This window comes from Athene noctua, chromosome 11 (genome assembly GCF_965140245.1).
Source record: "Athene noctua chromosome 11, bAthNoc1.hap1.1, whole genome shotgun sequence".
NCBI classification, from domain to species: Eukaryota; Metazoa; Chordata; class Aves; order Strigiformes; family Strigidae; genus Athene; species Athene noctua.
In genome coordinates this window covers 1211831-1229463 of record NC_134047.1, presented here as the reverse complement: position 1 = coordinate 1229463, position 17633 = coordinate 1211831, and the positions used below count along the sequence as shown (strand labels likewise).

General features: G+C 46.7%; 3 protein-coding genes across 11 annotated transcripts; 1 reads left to right on the top strand and 2 right to left on the bottom strand.

Moving 5' to 3' along the window:
• Positions 1–7: 7 nt before the first annotated feature.
• CMC4 (C-X9-C motif containing 4) lies at positions 8–10957 on the bottom strand. 4 transcript variants are annotated; one of them, XM_074915541.1, is made up of 4 exons: positions 10932–10957; positions 10479–10534; positions 5303–5370; positions 8–2083 (listed from the first exon to the last, which is right to left on the bottom strand). In XM_074915541.1, the coding sequence occupies exons 3-4, from the start codon at positions 5358–5360 to the stop codon at positions 1914–1916; spliced, it is 228 nt and encodes a 75-aa protein (XP_074771642.1). In that variant the 5' UTR covers positions 5361–5370; positions 10479–10534; positions 10932–10957; the 3' UTR covers positions 8–1913. The 4 variants fall into 4 exon arrangements, with proteins under 4 accessions (XP_074771642.1, XP_074771640.1, XP_074771639.1 ...); XM_074915539.1 differs by lacking the exon at positions 10932–10957 and having other exon boundaries at positions 10359–10482; XM_074915538.1 differs by lacking the exons at positions 10479–10534; positions 10932–10957 and adding an exon at positions 6585–6636.
• Positions 1947–10957, bottom strand: MTCP1 (mature T cell proliferation 1). 6 transcript variants are annotated; one of them, XM_074915535.1, is made up of 6 exons: positions 10932–10957; positions 10479–10534; positions 7062–8195; positions 6790–6960; positions 6585–6636; positions 5307–5370 (listed from the first exon to the last, which is right to left on the bottom strand). In XM_074915535.1, the coding sequence occupies exons 3-5, from the start codon at positions 7167–7169 to the stop codon at positions 6589–6591; spliced, it is 327 nt and encodes a 108-aa protein (XP_074771636.1). In that variant the 5' UTR covers positions 7170–8195; positions 10479–10534; positions 10932–10957; the 3' UTR covers positions 5307–5370; positions 6585–6588. The 6 variants fall into 6 exon arrangements, with proteins under 6 accessions (XP_074771634.1, XP_074771636.1, XP_074771637.1 ...); XM_074915536.1 differs by having other exon boundaries at positions 7062–8045; positions 10932–10956; XM_074915537.1 differs by having other exon boundaries at positions 7062–8000; positions 10932–10955.
• A 433-nt stretch (positions 10958–11390) lies between these two features.
• Positions 11391–17145, top strand: BRCC3 (BRCA1/BRCA2-containing complex subunit 3). The gene is made up of 8 exons (XM_074914916.1): positions 11391–11584; positions 11901–12020; positions 12616–12703; positions 13318–13406; positions 14020–14075; positions 14685–14816; positions 15375–15418; positions 16363–17145. Exons 1-8 carry the CDS (start codon positions 11405–11407, stop codon positions 16512–16514), a joined length of 861 nt encoding a protein of 286 aa, XP_074771017.1. The 5' UTR covers positions 11391–11404; the 3' UTR covers positions 16515–17145.
• Positions 17146–17633: the final 488 nt, after the last annotated feature.

Sequence of the window (17633 nt, the reverse complement as noted above, 5' to 3'; positions counted from 1 at the left end):
GCAGGTAACCGTGGGCTGCCTTAACAAATCCCTCTCCGTGATGACCCTGGCACCCATCACCTGTGTTCCAAATAGGTGGGATGCTTCTGGGGCAGGAGGTGATGCTGCTGCCAGCCTGGCTTCAGAGCCTCCCTGCTGAGCAAGTTGGCTCCACCCGAGTAGAAATGGGCATGGAGACGAGGCTTATCTTTCCAATAGGCACAACAGAAACCTAAATATTTTTTTTTTTGGTGGTATTTTTTAATCACCTATTAGTGATTTTCTGCTGCTCCTGCTCACAAAGGGAAAAATGAGCTACTTGTCAAGTGTTTTGACCTGCTTCACTTTCCCTTACTTGTCTTCAAGTAAAAAAGCTTCACTTTCCCCCTACTTGTCAAGAATTCTAACTCCCCTATTTTTGTCTTAAGGGTTTTCTGTGGAGTGGGGGAAGGGGGGTGGAAAGGGAAGGCTAGCCCTGAATTATTCTGACCTTGGTTGTAAAAATACCAAGCAGCTTATATTTAAACATGCTATCACATGTAGCTCTGGACAGTGAGTGGCAGCCAAGCTGCCCGGCTTGCAGCGATGTTGTATTCTCAATAAACAACCAAACCGAGACTACAATTTGTTCCAGTCGTTTATTTTGTGTCATGGTATTTCAGAGCAGTGAATACAGATGGTTTGCTCTTCTAGGCTTCAATACACTCAACTATTGTGCCTAGGCTACAGTGGTCTGTTTATAGAAGCTGTATTTCATAAGTTGTACTTGATCACAGCACAAAAGTCCTTTACGGCTAGATCTAACGACAGAGTTAGGGGCCTAGTGGGTTCATACTCTGGTATTTAGGTGCCTAGGCCCTGTGATGGACTTGGCACCTGCTGAGGTGCCTGGACTGCTGCTACAGGGGACAGAGAGACATAGGCAGCTCTGAAGGGTGATGCAGGAACCTGTCTGCTCAGCTCTTCCTACAGGTCACAGGAAATTCTGCTGCATGGGTGAGAGCATCTGAAAAGCCATCTCTCTCTGGGGTCCAGACACAGCTGGCTTGTGAGTGAGTCTAGAATGCTGTGTTGAAAGCAAGTGCCTACAAGTGCTTGTTCAGTAAGCGGCACCTAAATCAGTTCTTGGATCTAGCCCAGGGCTTTGTGACAGGCCTCTGGGTACCAGCAGGTTGAACTACGCTGGGTTCATAACATATTGCTTAAAGGTGTTCAATTATACATAAATTTATAAATTTTATATCAACAGTCAGATCTTTCAAATGAATATTGCTTTTTTTAAAAAAAACCCTATTCCTGTAGCAATCCCTGAAATAATGTTCCTGTAACATCTCTGTCATGCAAATAGCAGCGTGTAGGCAATTCAAATAGAAAGTAACCAAAAGTCTGTCCAGTGGGAAAGTGAGGCACTTAGGCAAAGTGACTTGTAGTCACTCATGATCTATGCAAGACCTAGGAACAATCCCCAGACCTGATTCCCATTCTTGAGCTTGAACCACTGGACAGGCAAATATCTGGAACATGATGACCTTTGCTGTGTCAAGATGGGCTTGTTTCATGTGTCACGCTTAAACTCACTCACTCTTCTGAGCTCATTTCCTGTACCTCTCGCTCCAGAAGCCAGAATAACTTGGTTCCAGTTCTCCATTTTGAGAGCAAGGAGGGATTAGAGTAAGGTAAGCATTCTAAAAACATCAAGTTGACTTTTCACAGACACAGGTGCGATGCAAAGACAATGTAGATGATGTTTTGGTACAGAAAATAAAGTCTGTTAACCAGGCCATCTATTGGTACTGCATTATACTTTTTGGTGTGCCGGACGGTGTGTTCTAGGAGCGATCTGGCTTTTCTTAAAGTCTAAAGAAGGCTTGAAAAAACACACACAAGCTCCACAGGTCAGTCTGTGCTCCGGCACCTGCTGGAGCTGCACTGTGTTACTGAGGTGGTGGGAGAATTCCTTCTGAAGTCGCCTTAAACTTTTCTCTCTCCCTTTCTTCTTTCTCAAACCCTGAACAACAGATGGATCGGCCCTTGGGGTACCGGGCGCAGCACTTCCGCATTTCCTGAAGCACAGTTTCACATTTAGACTCCATGTAGTTGTTCACTGGAAAATAAGAAGGAGAGACTGTCTGCAGAGGGGAACAGGTTGTCCCCAGAGGGGACACATCTAGCCCAACCCTTCAGCTGCTGGACAGCCTGTTTCTCTGAAAATCAAAACCTGCTTACAACCTTTTTCTGCTCTACAAAAACTGCTCTCAGTTTATAGCTATCACATCTCACTACAGTAAGAATGAGATTTCCTTTATTGTCGCCCTTCAATCCTTCCTTTCTTTATCCTCTGTGCTTTTAAGCTGGATCTTGTCATGCATGGTCTTCAACCCAGCACTGTCACTATAAGGTTTACAGCTGGATGTAAATATAAGAGCATCCAAAGAGGACATGGTATAAACAGGGACACGCGCACCCTGCAGCGTTTGTAAAAAGAAGGGGCAAGGAGCATGACTGCCAGCCTCCTGCTGATGGCCTGTTGTGGGCAGGCTGGAGCTTTGCAGCGTGACCAAAGCAGGCAGCACACTGAAAGGAATGTTTAGCCAGACACCAGCAGCTGAATCCAGCTGCACAGAGCCAGTGACATGACCACCTTCCACACAAAGGTCCCAGCTCTAGCTTGGGAGGTCCCTTAGCCACACAACTGTTACTTGACCTCCACTCACTTTCCTTCCTGGGCTTCCCGTCTTGGACACTGCTGGAACTGGGACACGGGGCTAAATGAGCTCCTAGTCTGGGAGGACTGGGCTCACACCTTTGTGCATGGCACAGCTACGCCCAGCTCTGTACTCTCTCTCCACATTGCCTGTTTCAGGCCTGGAGAGATTTCACTGTGCGGGCAGGTTCAGGCACTGCAGGACACAGGTGATTTGTCCAGCATCCTTTGTGCCCTAGTGCTTTGCCGGCTGCCACTGTCGTGGCAAAGCCCACAGTGCTTTGCAGGGCTGCCTACCTGGCTCTCAGAGAGGAGCCCTGCAGGTACGTGAGCAGACTGAGTCTGCGGCTTGAATGAATAACTACCCGTGTGTCTGTGTAGAAGCACACGGTGTGCAGAGCTACTCGCTCTGCCTTGGATGAGCTACACAAAAACTACACAGCTGCATTCACCCCCTTGCACCTGCCACTGATTTTTGAGACTAAAAGAAGCAACAGCAACCCGATGTGAGACAAACACAGCACCTGCTGGACAGCCCAGCAAGCAGCAGCGAATGCCTTACAATTAACAAGCAAGCCAGCCTGCTCTGATCGCAGGGCTGAGTTCCCCAATTGGCTGGGTGAGTGACCTGTAACACAAGCAGAGATCACCCCTGAGAAAAATTAATAGTGATGTCACTGCTTTGTGCACGCTGGCAGCCTGGGAGGCATGGCAGGCCTTGGAGAGGACAGATAATGTCTCTCTGCAGATGATGAGTGCTCCAAGGCTCACCTAACTGTTCCTCTGCCTGTGCAGGTTTGTTTCTAGGACTGTGACTACAAACAGGCACACCCTGCTATCTGTCAGGGATGCATTACTGAAAAACACAACAGGTTAGTTAGACAATGGATAGCAAAACACAAGAGATTCACAGTGGGAATTCAGTCTCACAGAGGAAGCAGGCAAGATCTTTTGGAACAATGATCCAGTCCAAAACCAGCCTTTGAAAAGCCAGCATCTCCCAGAGGTCCTGCTTCCACCCTCCATCCTCTGCACTGTGTACACTGTCTCTGCATATTTGTCAGTTAAGGCTCTGTATACACCCTCTATCACATTAATTCTTACAGGGAAAAAAATGCTTTACTGTCTGTCAGCTCAGCTGCTTCATCTGTGCAACTTAGACAACTCCACAGCACGACAGTACGTGAACACCACCACTGCAAAATGATAGCTACAGAAGCAGCAGACAGTGCACGTAGCAAAGAACTGCTTTGCTAACACTTAACCACTCAGATCACATCTGTACACAAACCTACACAGGTAAAACTCTTGGAGTCACTTCCATGAATATTATAAAAAGAACATTGTCACAGATGGGACCAAAACAGGGTCAAACATTAGCTTTTAAGTGCGGCTACTGTGGGGAGAGAAGGCAGCCCTTCATGGGAGAATGCTCCAAACCATGAAGACAGTAAAAGGTCATGTATAGACAAATACCGGGGATGTGTAGAGAGGGTTGTTTGAGCCATTGCTTTGAGCTGAACACAGCTTCCAAAAAACAATCTTGGGAAAGACAGACATCTACCAATGATGGATTACTACTTTCCACTACTTTTTCCCAGATGCTTTTCCTCCCATGCTCCTCTCCAGTCACTGGGGTTGTTGTATTATTACCTGCACAGATTGCAGTCACTGTTTGCTGCAGCTTGCAAAGCTATCCCTCTGCTTCCCTGGAAAGACCCCTCCTCCCTCCCTGCTATATTTTAGCTAACTTGCTTGTAGCCTGCAAAGAAATTAAAGGTGGAAACGAGTTGCTGTGGAACTGGCCTGGCTAATTTTAGCTGTGGTGTCACTAGCCTCCGCTAACTCCCTGCTAATGCTAGCTCCCTGGGCTAACACCGTTAGTTATTCTCAGGTGAAGCTCAGAGCATGCTGGCTAAGGGCTCCACCAGGTGAGCTAGGAAGAGTTTCCATATGGCTGAGCTGCCGTGGCACAGAGGAATGTCTTGTTCATTCCATAAGGCAAATCCTTTACCAAGAAACAATCAGAATTTTTAAAAAATATTGTCCTCTGCAAGTAACAAGCCTGCTCTCCCCAACTCAGGCTCCCAAAACACATCACATCATCTACCTGTCCATAAAATACTTAACTAGTTAATAGTCACCATCTCATACCCTGAGGTCAGATCAATATACCTAACCTGTTTCTGACAGACATCTGTCTGACCTGCTCTCAAAATACTCCAGGAGCTAGAAGCTCTGCAGTCTTCTGATGCAATCCACCCACTACCTCACTACCCACTCTGTAAGAGAGCTTGTTATAATGTCTAGCTCTCCCCGCCTACAGCTCAGTCCCAAGACTACACATGGGATCTCACTATCAGCATGGAGAACACTAAAATAAGCACAACATTACTGTTACAAATGATCTGTTTTGTACTAATGGTGTCTCATTATTTACAATCAAACACAAGGGAATTCTGTTGAAACCAGACATGATAATTTTGTTTGCTTTGCAGCAAGGTGATGCTAATGCGCTTGCTTGCTTTCTTCTCAAGGAGAAGGAGAATAGGGTTAAGGTAAAAGAATTAAGTTCCACCAAAAATCAAGACACCAAAAAGACAAAATGACACCTGGTACCTTGCAAGCATTTCTGTATTTCACAGGCTTGTTTCTGGCAGGGATCCTTCTGGGACATGTTCAGAGAACTAAAATGATAGGAAAATGTTACTGTAGAAACAATGTGCTTCTCAGGGGGCAGGGAGGGGCAAGGCACTGTCTTAAGGCTTTAAAGAGCTCCCAGTTTCCCTCTCTGTCATGGACTGTTCAGAAAATATCTATTGCTGCTTGCAGATGCCTGCCAACATACACAAGAACTCTCTGTGTCTGGCTAAAAGATGATAATGTGGACAATGAATACCAGAAGGTTTATGTTGCTGGGCTTGAAAGGCATTTTTCTTTTCTCTGGTCAAAATGTGTCTTTTTCTACTTGGATGCACAAATTTTCCAGCAAAGATTCAAATTAACATGGCTGACTAATTTTTAACACTTTTGTGCCTCTAGACCTTATACTAAAACATGTATTTGTGTAAAATCCCTCTCTGTGAGCTCTACACAACCAAGGATTTGGTGTCAGTCATATAACTGCAGCTGGAGGAGGCATTTAAAAAAACAACCAAAAAAACAACTTAGTTGTGTACGTCCCATAAGGACAAGGAGGCCTTTCTTTTTTTTTTTGTTCCAGGAGAAAATCTCTTGGAAATCCCCGCCGCCCCCCCCCCCCCCCCCCCCCCCGACTGGAGGACAGCTCCATCTTGTTCAAATCCCAACAAAGCGGTATTTCAGACACTCAATTTGACTTTCTGTAACTGTGACACCTGTAACTGTGATCTTCCATGAGAGATCAAAAGACAAGAAAAAACTGGTGGTACTAGTAGTTGGATGGGAGACCTCTACAGGAAAGCACTGCTGTTACCAAAAGCAGTGGTAGGATTTCAGCTCCCTCTGAGCCACAGTTCAGCTCCTGCCCTGCCTGGAGCTAGGGAGGTGCTGCCTTTCAAATTTCTGATAATTCATCAGCCCACAGTACTTTTCAATATCACTAGGGCATATTTTCCAGCATCCTGGCCAAACTCCACTTGGGGCAATTACAGTCTGCCTACCTAGAACTCCCCCTGATGTTTCACTTGGACACAATACTCCTCTTCACTGCCTGTCCTAAACTCTTGTGTGATGTTGCAGTGTGTTAACTGCTTCCACCTCAGAGGTGGCTGCATTTCAGTGGAGAGAGAATCATTTATTGTACAAAATATACAATGACATCTTCCTAGAGCCACTGCTCCTGAAAGACAAAAATTCATATTAAAGAATGACTGGGAATAAACAGAGCACAGTACAAAGCAGGGGTAATATCTACACATACCAGATTAATCACCAGGCACGAGTTTTAGCAGCAGTTCTTCAACACCACCGAGCTGTAAGCGACAAGGAAAAGTTCAATACGTCTACAGTTACTGTGGCTGAGCTAATGGACTTCAACAAAATAACAGCCCTTTGCCGTCCGTCAAGGATCTCAAATGACTTCACAAACAGGCATGACTATGGTCTATTGTTGCCACCATCCTTACCATGAGATGGTGCTCTATCTCCCAAACGCGAGAGTTACTATCCCTGTACTGCTCACCCTGGGACAGCTGCCACATATGAGGCAGCCGGGATGGGGGGAGCTGGCTGGGTCGCAGCGCCTCACCCAGGGGAACCTGAACTCTTTGGATCCGAGCCCTCAGCATACCTTCCTCCTGGGGGAAAGTAACAAAAAGAGCAGGCAGTTACTGGCAATGCAGTAGAGGCACCTGCAATAGCAAAGCTACAATCACTGGGAAGCTCAAAGGACACTTGCCTCTTCCGCAGCCACAAGCCACGTTTTGCGGTGCTCATCGCAGTAAACACCTACGCGTCGCACCCAGAGCCGGACAGGAGGAGCGCCAGCGTGCCCTCCTTCTGCCATTCCCTCAGTCACTCCACGATGCTCCTGTTAGGTGGACAGCATCAACCCGCAGGATGCACGCATGGTCTCTTTAGCTCTGAATACATTCATGGAGAGAGCTCTTGGACCTGAAAGGCACCTCTGGCGTCTGACTTACTGTATGAGATGCTATGTGCTGCAGTGTCCCTAAAAGTCAGCTTGGGAAGCTAAGGTGGTGCCTAAGTGAACAGAAATCTCATGACAAGTTGTACACTGGGACGTGCGTGCTGTATGGCGTTTGTAAGGCATTCTGGGGCAAAAGGTGCTATTGGTGCAAAGTTAAACCCTGTGAATACTGGCTTTACTTATTCCACTAACAGTCCTATTAGCAGTCTTTGTGTAAAATAGGGAAAAAAACAAAAAAAAAAACAAAAAAATGATTTACACAGGAGTTCCGTGGCTAATGATGGTCTAAATCCCAAAAGCAAAACTTGTGACAAGAGGTGAAATTAGCTTAACAAGAACGAAGATCACTCTGGAGACAATGCATGAAACTCCGTGTGCACGACTCTCATATTTGGAACTTGCAGAGCTGTCATTGTGAAGGGTCCTTCGTCTCATCTCTCAAGAGGATAGCAGCATTGTCCAGTCACATACAAGCTTCTCGTAAACAGCTCTCACGACTTTGCGTAGTTCGGCTTTTAGATGGTTACAGAGAGCCACTGATACCAGCGGGGGCAAAGGAATTTTGGACATTGAGGTGATTCTTCCTACAGGAATTTTTGTTTAACAGCAAGTTTATCTGTATACCAGTTAGATCAAGCTGAGCCATTAGCAAATGAAGGTCAGGGGAAATGATTCTCTCTTTGAACCCTAGAAGAGGTAATCAAAATTGTACAGACAGTCTTCATTCTTTATCTAGGTTTAAAGTAGAACAGAATTAAGCTGTAACACATATAACATCCTCCTGCTATGAAGCAGATGCAATATTCCTATCCCAGTGAAACACAGTGGTCTTCTGAAAACTTGTGAAGTTATAGGGCATATTTCAGACAGGAGCAAGAAAATCTGGGTACAAAATAAAGTAGGGAAAGTCAGGGAGAGAAAAAAATTGTTATACATTGGGGTACATATATAACAGGAAATACACTTCCATGTTGCCTTCTATATCTTACATCAGTGTTTCTCTACCTTTCTGAACCAAAGGATCACTTCGCCTTTTAGAAAGCAAAACACCAACCACGGATCAGCCTGAACAGCACTGTCACAGTATTTTAATTTCTAACACAGAAAACTTCAAAAGTTCTTTTATTATTTTTCTCCCATTCTGTTTGTTTCCTTGCCTGATGTGTGGGGATGTGTATGTGCATTATAAAAAGCACTACTGTTCTGAAGACCATTCTGTAACGTGGTACAGCCACCACAAACAATGCCCCAGCAGCTGGATCACTGGCATTTAGAGGAATGTGACAGCAGACTGACAAGCCTCACAGGGCCTTCAAGAATAAACTATGAAGGTTAAAGGGACATTTCTGTAAGCCCTTTTCATTCTGATTTACCCTAAGTCACTTTACAAATTTAAGCCCACATGTGGAAATCACTTTGCTCAACAGTGAAATGCAGCAATAGCCACTGCTCATTTTCAGTCAGCTGAATGTAATCACCCAGGTTGGAATTTGGCCAGGATACTCTCCTACTCTGCAGTAAACTGCCAAAAGCTCCATCATGACCAAAAATGATCAAGAAACTTGCTTTTATTCCATTCAAAGCTGGAATTTCTACAGTTCATTGTCCCCAGAACCAGAAGATTCAAGACTGACTTCAGTATTGGAAAAAATAGTACTAAGTGAACATTACTTCCTACAGCAAGTAAACTCTCCTGGAAGGTCTCCTATCCAAATACTAACCTGGTTCAGTCTTGCTGAACTACAGGTAGGAGGACTAAAGCACAACATGAATGTTTGTGTTTATTGTGTATGAACGTGGTAGTAATGATAGGTACAGGACTGACAGAACAAGGCCTCATGCAGAGGACGCTGTGCAGAATGGGCAGCAGTTAACAGGCGTTTTCACCCTCTGCTCCACTAATTTGTCCCAAACTTCCTCCAAACTCCATAGCTCTGAGTTTAGTTGCTAAAGTTCAAAGGCCCCGTCTGGCCTCTCTTTTCAACAGTCTTAAAGACTGTTACAAAGGTGCCCAGTTAGTGCCACAAATAAAATCTTGAGGTCAGGCAAAACCGTCAATTGGGTTTGAATTAAGACAAGTCTGTCTTTAGTACTCAAACATACAAAGCAGGAGATCTGAAAAATCATGCGCTTAGACATTTGCACCTGAAACTTTAAGAAAGGAGAAACATATACAATTCCTATTTTTGCAGATTTTATCAGAAAGCAATAAAAAAGCCTGAAGGAAGACATGGGTGAAAGGAGAAGTAAGCTTACTTACATTCAAAACAAGTTGTAAAACCTGTTTCTTACACTGCTTACTTCATAATCTATTAAAAAACCCACTACATCCAACAAAAAAAAATCAATCAGCTTAAATTTACAGGATTGCAGCATCATCCTTTGACACAGATTTTAATGTTCCCATCAACATAATTGCAGAAGTCTGCAGCGTTTAAGGTATTGATTTGGAGAGATTTAAAGCCCAATCGCCAGGGACAGGAACAAGACTTGCAGGTATTCTGTCCATCTCAGCATCAGGCCTTAGAAGTTTAATGCTGTTCTGGGACCTGGGTGGATTTCTGAGCCACACAATGTATGAATAAATGTGAAAATGGCCAGGAGGAGGATTGCATCTTGTGGTGAAGACAATTTATTTGCTTTAAAATTGGGTACATTAAAATATTTTATGAAAAGAGTGAAAGAAGTTGCTCCAGCTGCCGCTTGGACCATCCCCAGAGCTGGAGCTCAGCATGCTGAACAAACCCCACCCTTTATTACATTCTATTTTAAAAGGGGACAGAGTCAGATTGTTATAAGAGTTCAGCTGCCGTTTAGGCACCAAGAAAAAAAAGCACTGCTGAGGCTCAGTGAATTGGGCAGAGTGTTGTGCCAACACGGCTGCCCAGCTTCTGGACCAAGGCTGGCAGCTTTGGCCTTCTGCTGTGCACACAGCCCTCAGGGAGCTAAAAGGGAGCTGAGCTTTCCTGAAAAACCCAGATTGCATCTTGCAACAAGCCAGGGATCAGACGAGCTGTCTGCTGATGTAAGAGTATGTTGACTCACTCTAAAGGTTCTTCTTGGGGGTTTGGACTCTACTCTGCCTGGAGCACTCGCCCCAAGCAAGCACCTCCATGACTCCGCTCTCCGCTCTGCCCGACCTACTGAGGGGTAGCAGATGCTCACCGACCAGCCAGGGCTGTCCAGCAGTTTGGGGAGAGAAGGTCTAGCTTTGGTAGGATCTAAAGAAAGAGGAAAAAAACAAGAGATGGACATAGTGGGGGGTGGGGGGGTGGGTGGGGGCGGAGAGGAAGAGGAAAGGGGTGCGGGAGCCAGGCCTAGAGAAGGGCCGGCCGAGGGAGGGGGGCGATGCGGCCAAGGGGAGCGGGAAGGCAGGACGGGGAGCTGGGGGGAGCGGTGCGGACGGCGGGCCGGCCGTGGCGGGGAGGAGGCGGGAAGGGCCAGGGAGGCCCAGCCGCCGCGGCGGGAAGAGAGCGCAGCACATCTCCATAGCAACCGCCTCCCACCCGGGCCGGGCCCGCGGGGCTCGGCGGCCGCCCCTCGGCATAGGACGGCACCGAGCGGAGCGGGAGGCGCCGGGCAGGGCCGGGCCCCTCCGCCTGCCCGCCCGTGACCTACCTGCAGCCCCGCGCCAGGTGACAGCCAGCGCCGTGTGCACCGAGCAAAGCCTTCCCCCGCCCTCCCCTCTGACCCCGCCGGCTCCCCCCGGCTGCTCGCAGGACCAATGGCCGGCGCGCAGCGGAGCGCCGAGCCGAGCCGGTCAACGCCGCACCACCCCGTGCCGTGCTGTGCCGTCCCGTCCCCCTGCGCTGCTCCGCCGCCCGCACCGCCCCGTCCCGTCCCTCCTCGCCGCGGGCAGCGGCTGCAGCGCGGAACCCCGGGGCTACCGCTCGCGTGGGCGACACGGCGCTTCCGCCGCGCGGCACCGCTCGCCCCCCCGGAAGCCAGGCTGCGCCTCGGGCGCGCCGATTGGCTGGCAGGGCCCGCCAGCCCCGCTGGGATTGGCCCTGCTGCCGAGCGGGGGCGGGGTGAGCGGGGCTGGTCCCCGCCTGCTTCCGGGGTGGCGGGGGAGGACGGGGGGCGGCCGCAAGATGGCAGTGCAGGCGGTGCACTTGGAGGCTGATGCCTTCTTGGTGTGTCTCAACCACGCGCTGAGCACGGAGAAGGAGGAGGTCATGGGGCTCTGCATCGGCGAGGTACTGGGGCCGCGCGGGAGGAGGGGCTGCCCGGCTGGGGCTTGTGGCCTGCGCCGGGGGGGCCGCGGGAGAGCGGCCTGCGAGCTCCCGCCTTCCGAGCGGGGCTCGGTCACCGCGGCAGGGAGCGTTGTGCAGGCCTTTGTGGGGCGGTTCGCGGGCAGAGCCGTGCCGCTCGGCCTCAGGCCTCCCCTCTCTGCTCCTGCCTAGCGCCGACTCGTAGTTCCAGCTTCTGTGAAAGCCAAAGCTTAGTCAGGAAAGCTTCCCATCCGCGTGCCTGACTGTGCGCTGTTGGGCGCGTTTTCCCTGCAGAAGGTACGGGAGCAGGCCTTGTCTTTGAGGGCAGGTATTTCTTTAGCAGACAAATGATCGATTTTTCTTTCCATGTCATTAGGTTGATACCAGCCGGATTGTTCATATCCATTCTGTGATCATCCTGCGCCGCTCTGATAAGAGGAAAGACCGTGTGGAAATTTCACCAGAGCAGCTTTCAGCTGCTTCTACTGAAGCAGAGATATCCTTTAGCAGATACAGTAGCAAACTTCCACTTCAGACCTCTTTTTATGTGCTCGGGTTTAGACTTGTTCTAAGTTGGCTTGAAGTCGTCAGCTGCTTTCTTCCAACAACTGTTCAGTTTGGAGGGCTGGGCTGGTATTTGCCATTGTCTGAAGTCTTTATTGGTTCCACTGTTTGCAGTGGAATTGTGTTATAACTGTTTTCTATAATTTCTTTGTATTTGCTCATAATTAAATATGTCTTTGTGGGAGGGTAGTAGCTCAGCAGGGAGACTTAGTAGAAGACAAAAGGTTGACAAGTCTGTGCTCCCAAGCATGGTGCCCTGGAGAGCCCTTTCACCACATACACTCAAGGATGCTGTTTTGGACAGCTTGCTGCCATGCTGCTTACTGCCACATGCAAAAATCCAGTTTGCTTCTGCAGCAGTGGCATCCTGCTGGTGCTGGGGAAGAGGTTTCCATCGGCTTCCTACTGTGTGTCTTGTCACCCCTTTAGAGGTTGACTGATGAGAAACTTTTAAACCTCTGCTGGTTTTCCTTGTAAAAAACCTTCCATTTGCTCTGTTGGCGTCAAAAGCACCTTGACTCACACACAGGTTGGCTGAAATTACGGGACGTCCTATGAGAGTTGTGGGCTGGTATCACTCTCATCCTCATATTACTGTCTGGCCGTCGCATGTTGGTAAGAGCAGCCTTGGTCTAGGTTCTATAGGAAAACTGGATTTTCAGAGCTGCACATTCCAACTACCAAAGTTTGGTTTCTCAGATGTCCTCTGGTAGGACAAGATTGTCGGGATGGGCTTCAGGAACCTCTTCCACTATCGCCCCAGTCCTGTCTGTATGCTCCAGGGGCTCAAACTGCACGTGACTCAGTACTCCCAGATCAGCTGGTGCTACTGCTGTTCCAGACAGGAAAACTAGACTGAGGGTCTGGGGAATAACAGAAAGCGCTGTGGGAATCATAGGCCTGCTGTGATGATTTTTGACATCTGTGCTTGTTAATGCAAAAACCAAAACTTTTTTGAAGGAAGTGCATGAATATCTTGTACGTGTTGGAGATCATGGTTATATAGTAATCTATGGCACCAGGGTGATGCTAAGATCGTTTATTGTTTTATTAACTCATCTTGTATTTTTAACGTTTTCTGTTTAATTACATTTTAAATTGGATCAATTTTTTTAACTTAGACACCTAGAGTGAGGACTTCAAAATAAAACTTGTGATGTTTGTTAACAAGTTCTAAGTCACCTTTCAAAAGGTGGCAGCACAGATCTCATGCTCTTATTTATTTACAGATGTCCGCACACAAGCTATGTATCAGATGATGGACCAAGGTTTTGTAGGGCTTATCTTTTCCTGCTTCATTGAGGACAAAAACACAAAGGTAAGGCAACTTAAAAATGGCAGTAAACCCTTCGAGTACTCATGAGAAACATTAGCCCAGGGCAAAGATGAAATCCTTGGATGCAGCCTGCAAGAAGGGGTGAACTCTGCTTGGAGCAGAGTCAGAGCATGGCTAGAATGGTGGCATTTGGGTTATAATCCCAGGGACAGAAGAACAAGTTATTAATTACTCTGTGCTGATCCACAGCCCGGCTCCCCAGCCAGCAGAGCTGAGCTGGTACCAGGGTTCTGGGACTTCATCAGGTGGCTGCAGCCTGTGTGTGCATTGGAATGGGCGAGTGCCCTCCAGCTCTTCAGCAGACAGAGCTTCTTGTGCCTCTGTGCCTCTAGCCTCTTCACTGCTATAGTGTGAGATAAGCTGCCAGTGGTGTGTCCTGTCTAGGTTTTCCAGGTAGCTATTGTTTAAGATTTTTTTTTAATAGTTAATGGGTCTGTCGATATCTGCTTGTTCTAGCATGCCAATCAAAGTGGAAAACCTGTACCTTTACAACCTGTTAAAATGCTGTTTGAAAGCACATTCTGCTTCCTAAAGGAATGTGTGGGTTTAGATTATTTTTTCCTCTTGGAATCTGATTTTCTGCTGTCTCTCTTAGACAGGCAGGATTCTGTATACCTGTTTCCAGTCCATTCAGGCCCAGAAGAGCTCAGAGTGAGTACAGCAGAAGAATATTATGTCCAGCATCAGGTTATATTTCATCTTGTCTCTCCTTTCTGGATTGTCTCAGATAAATGGCTTCTAGGTTCATCATGAGGAGCAAATACTGTATAGAGATGCCAGAGTGGATTCTCCTTACCTCTGCTAAAACAGGCTGCTTGAATTGAATCAGAAGATTAGGACTGATTAATTTAGCCTAGATAATTTAGTACCTTAAGGTTTGATGTAGGACAGTGTAGTCTGGGTGTGGATTTGTGCTGTAATCTGTTGTGTAGAAGATCCACCCTTTTGCTTTCAGCTGTAGAGGTCGAGGCTTCAAGCTTGCGTGGTGTAGATTCCCACCAGTTGCACACATGCTGTGCATCATATTGTCAGTACTGGCCATCTAGTTGCTTTTGTATTTTATCATTAATATTTAAGACAAGTGTGTGGCTGTAAAAGGTTTCCATCTGCCTATCAACTCAGACACGTGTTCCCAAAAGTAAACCTGCATCAATGCCACGCATTGGGCAGACTATTGCAGGTTTGTAGACTGCCTTTTTTTTTTTTTTTTTCTTTTTTTCTTTGTTTCTTTGAAGTTAATTTTATCTGATACCCTTTTAGATATGAAAGGATTGAAATTCCTATTCATGTTGTCCCCCATGAAACCATTGGGAAAGTGTGTCTGGAATCAGCTGTAGAATTGCCCAAGATCCTTTGCCAAGAAGAGCAAGATGCCTACAGGAGAATTCACAGGTAACCTGGGGCTGTCCCCCTCTCCAAGACTGTCTTTGCTAAATATGTTCTGTTGCTGGACTTAAAGTACCATAACCTTAGCAGAGATATAGAAAATAAACATTAGCAGCTCACATGCCTCTGTAGGAGAACTGATGGAATACCTTCACATTAAGGAATTCAAGTTCTCTCAGCTTTGTACACAAGAGCTAAGCATAACTGCTCCTCTGCTGCAACAAAAAAAGCTAGAGCACGTGTGAACTGATGGTGGCACTTCAGCCATATGTCTGTGTGACAGGAATTAGTGTTTAACAAGGGTAAGAGTACTGAAAAGTCTGAAAAATGAGATTTAATATCAGCTGCTTTTTTTTTTTTTTCCTGCCTCTGGTGCTCAACACTGATGTTTATGCTGTGAACTCTTGTTATCCTTAGGAACTTACAGGGCTTCAACAAGTGAAGAACTTTAGATGTACCTGCAGTGTCAGTGACTTGTAGGTAGCTGGTTCTATAGCCTGGGTTTGCCTAATCTGCAATTCCCTGCTATCTTGTCACTAACCTGCATTCTGTTCATTCTCTTAGCCTCACCCACCTAGACTCCGTAACCAAGATTCATAATGGCTCAGGTAAGGATTCCTTTTCTGCATGTGAGAGTCCAGGATGCTGCTCCCCGAGTCAAAACAGTAGAGTCTTGAGCAGGGGTTGGTTTGGCTCCTACTTCAGGGAACAGTAGACCACAGCTGTGTAACAGTCTTCCCTTTGCCATAAAAGGCACTTGTAAATAACTGTAAAAGCACAAACTTTTGTCTTTTTCTGTGCCATACAGTTAATTTCCAGTCACAAGCACTGTATAATGTTACCAGAGAATTCCCCGAGACTGTTGTCTTGTTACATAAAGTCTAGTGGAGGAACAGAACTGTAACTAAACACTTTAAAGGAAAACATCAAGGGCTGTAAAATAACTTAATCCTGGGGTTTATGAATGCTGTTGTATCCTTTGACCTTTGTACAATTGTTTAAAATTACAATAGACTTTGGGTTTGTTTGGGTTGTTTTTTTTTTTTTTTTTCTGTTAGAACGGCAAGGGAATTTTGGATTTGGTGAGTCCTAAAGTAGTGTCTGCCTGATCTATACACGTGCGTGCATCTTCTGGCACTTCCCGTACATTACATCCAGATGACATCTGTGCTTTTGCCAGCGAGATAGGGTGAATCCTAATCCTGCCTCTGTTCCAGAATAAATACCCCATTGTCCATTCTCACCTGCTCAATAAATGAGGCAGGCTTGGCTTCTAAATTTAAAAATTCATTAGCATAAATGATGACTTATATGCAGATTTCCAGATTTCCTTTGTAGGCCTGTCAAACCTCCCCTGGGTGTCTACATGTCAGATTAAAATACCTTCTTTCCGTGTTTAGCAAGCGGCTGATTCTGATGTTGCTGTGGGGATGCCTTGGCCAGGATGTTGGAGGGTTTCCTTTGCTGCCTAATGCTTTTGGCTTTGGGTTTGTTGTAGCACACTGAGTCTTTTGTGTGTTTGCACTGGCACAATGTATTCTTGCTCTTCCAGTGTTCACAAAGAACCTCTGCAGCCAGATGTCTGCCATCAGTGGGCCACTCCTTCAGTGGCTGGAGGACAGACTAGAGCAGAACAAACAGCGGGTGCAGGAGCTGCAGCGTGAGAAAGAGCAGCTCCTGGAGGAACTAGCTGCTTTAGAGTGAAGGAGGAAATGCAGACCCTTCAGAAAAGAGACATGAAAAAAACCTCAAGACCTACTCGTGGCTGAAGGGTGGCCCTCCAATGCCTTACAGTGAAGATACGAGCTGTGCCTCTTTTCTTGCCCCATGCAGCAAAGAGCCCTTCTGCAGGATAAGGGCTTTGTCTGCCCCAGCCGGATGGAAGCAGCGGTACCTCTCCAGGCACTGCATGATGCAGTGCAGCTCTAGCTCAGTGGTGGGGTTGGGCAGCACCTGAAGACACTTCAGTTCTGGAGGGCACACGCCTAGGGAACATGTTGTTCTCCCTCCCCTATATTTCGTCAGAAGTCTTACTGCTTTACATGTGTTCCAGGAGCCTAGAACAGGAGGGTTAGAGTGGAAGAGTGTGACCCTGCAGTCATATCCAATGCTGCCAACTTCTACTGCCTTTTAGTAGCTTCAGTTGACCGTGATCTTATATCTAGTAATGTTCTGAATTGCTGGTATCCACCCAGGCAGGTAAGAGGTGGGAGGGAAGCTTGTGAAGAGACCTGGAAGAACTTGGACATAAGATCTGTGTTCAGCATATTTCAAACCAAATAAAGAATTCCAAAGCCAGAGCTGTTTGGAGTAGAAATGAAGTGAATGCCACAAAGTGTCAGTGCCTGCATTTTTTTGACACAATCTGTATTCTCTTACTTCATGTAATGCTGTTGTGTGCCCAGCACTGAGATTCTCTACAAAATGGATTGTTTCTGCTAGGGAGGAGTATGGTTCCTTCCCAGAGGTAAAAGTTTAAGATGCTGAGAAGTGATAGACATGCAAGCCTGTCATTCTTCTATGCTAAAATTAACTGCAGAAATTTCATTTGGTTGAAATGGAACGAATACCTGTTGAACTAATCCTTTACATGTTCTTGCTGTTGCATTCCAGAGTATCCCCCATCATGTACATCATTGCATTCTGTTATGTGAAGCCTGTCTTATGTGAGCAAAGGAACCAACAGCACAGATAAAACTGCTGTTTAAGCTCCTTGGTTCTAAGCTAAATCCTTACATGCTCAAGCAGATGAAAATGAGCTGCCTGCATTACAGCAGTACAGGTTGGGACATTCCTGACAACTCATGTTGCTTTGGGAGAATG

Coding starts and splice junctions, on each gene's coding strand:
- CMC4 (XM_074915541.1), bottom strand. CDS start 5,360: ATGTCCCAGAAGGATCCCTGCCAGAAACAAGCCTGTGAAATACAGAAA. Junction 2,084..5,302: donor AATACAGAAATGCTTGCAAG/GTACCAGGTGTC, acceptor CTTATTTTCCAG/TGAACAACTACATGGAGTCT.
- MTCP1 (XM_074915535.1), bottom strand. CDS start 7,169: ATGGCAGAAGGAGGGCACGCTGGCGCTCCTCCTGTCCGGCTCTGGGTG. Junction 6,961..7,061: donor GGCTTGTGGCTGCGGAAGAG/GCAAGTGTCCTT, acceptor ACTTTCCCCCAG/GAGGAAGGTATGCTGAGGGC. Junction 6,637..6,789: donor AGATAGAGCACCATCTCATG/GTAAGGATGGTG, acceptor TGTCGCTTACAG/CTCGGTGGTGTTGAAGAACT.
- BRCC3 (XM_074914916.1), top strand. CDS start 11,405: ATGGCAGTGCAGGCGGTGCACTTGGAGGCTGATGCCTTCTTGGTGTGT. Junction 12,021..12,615: donor CTGCTTCTACTGAAGCAGAG/ATATCCTTTAGC, acceptor TGACTCACACAC/AGGTTGGCTGAAATTACGGG. Junction 15,419..16,362: donor CAAGATTCATAATGGCTCAG/GTAAGGATTCCT, acceptor TTGCTCTTCCAG/TGTTCACAAAGAACCTCTGC.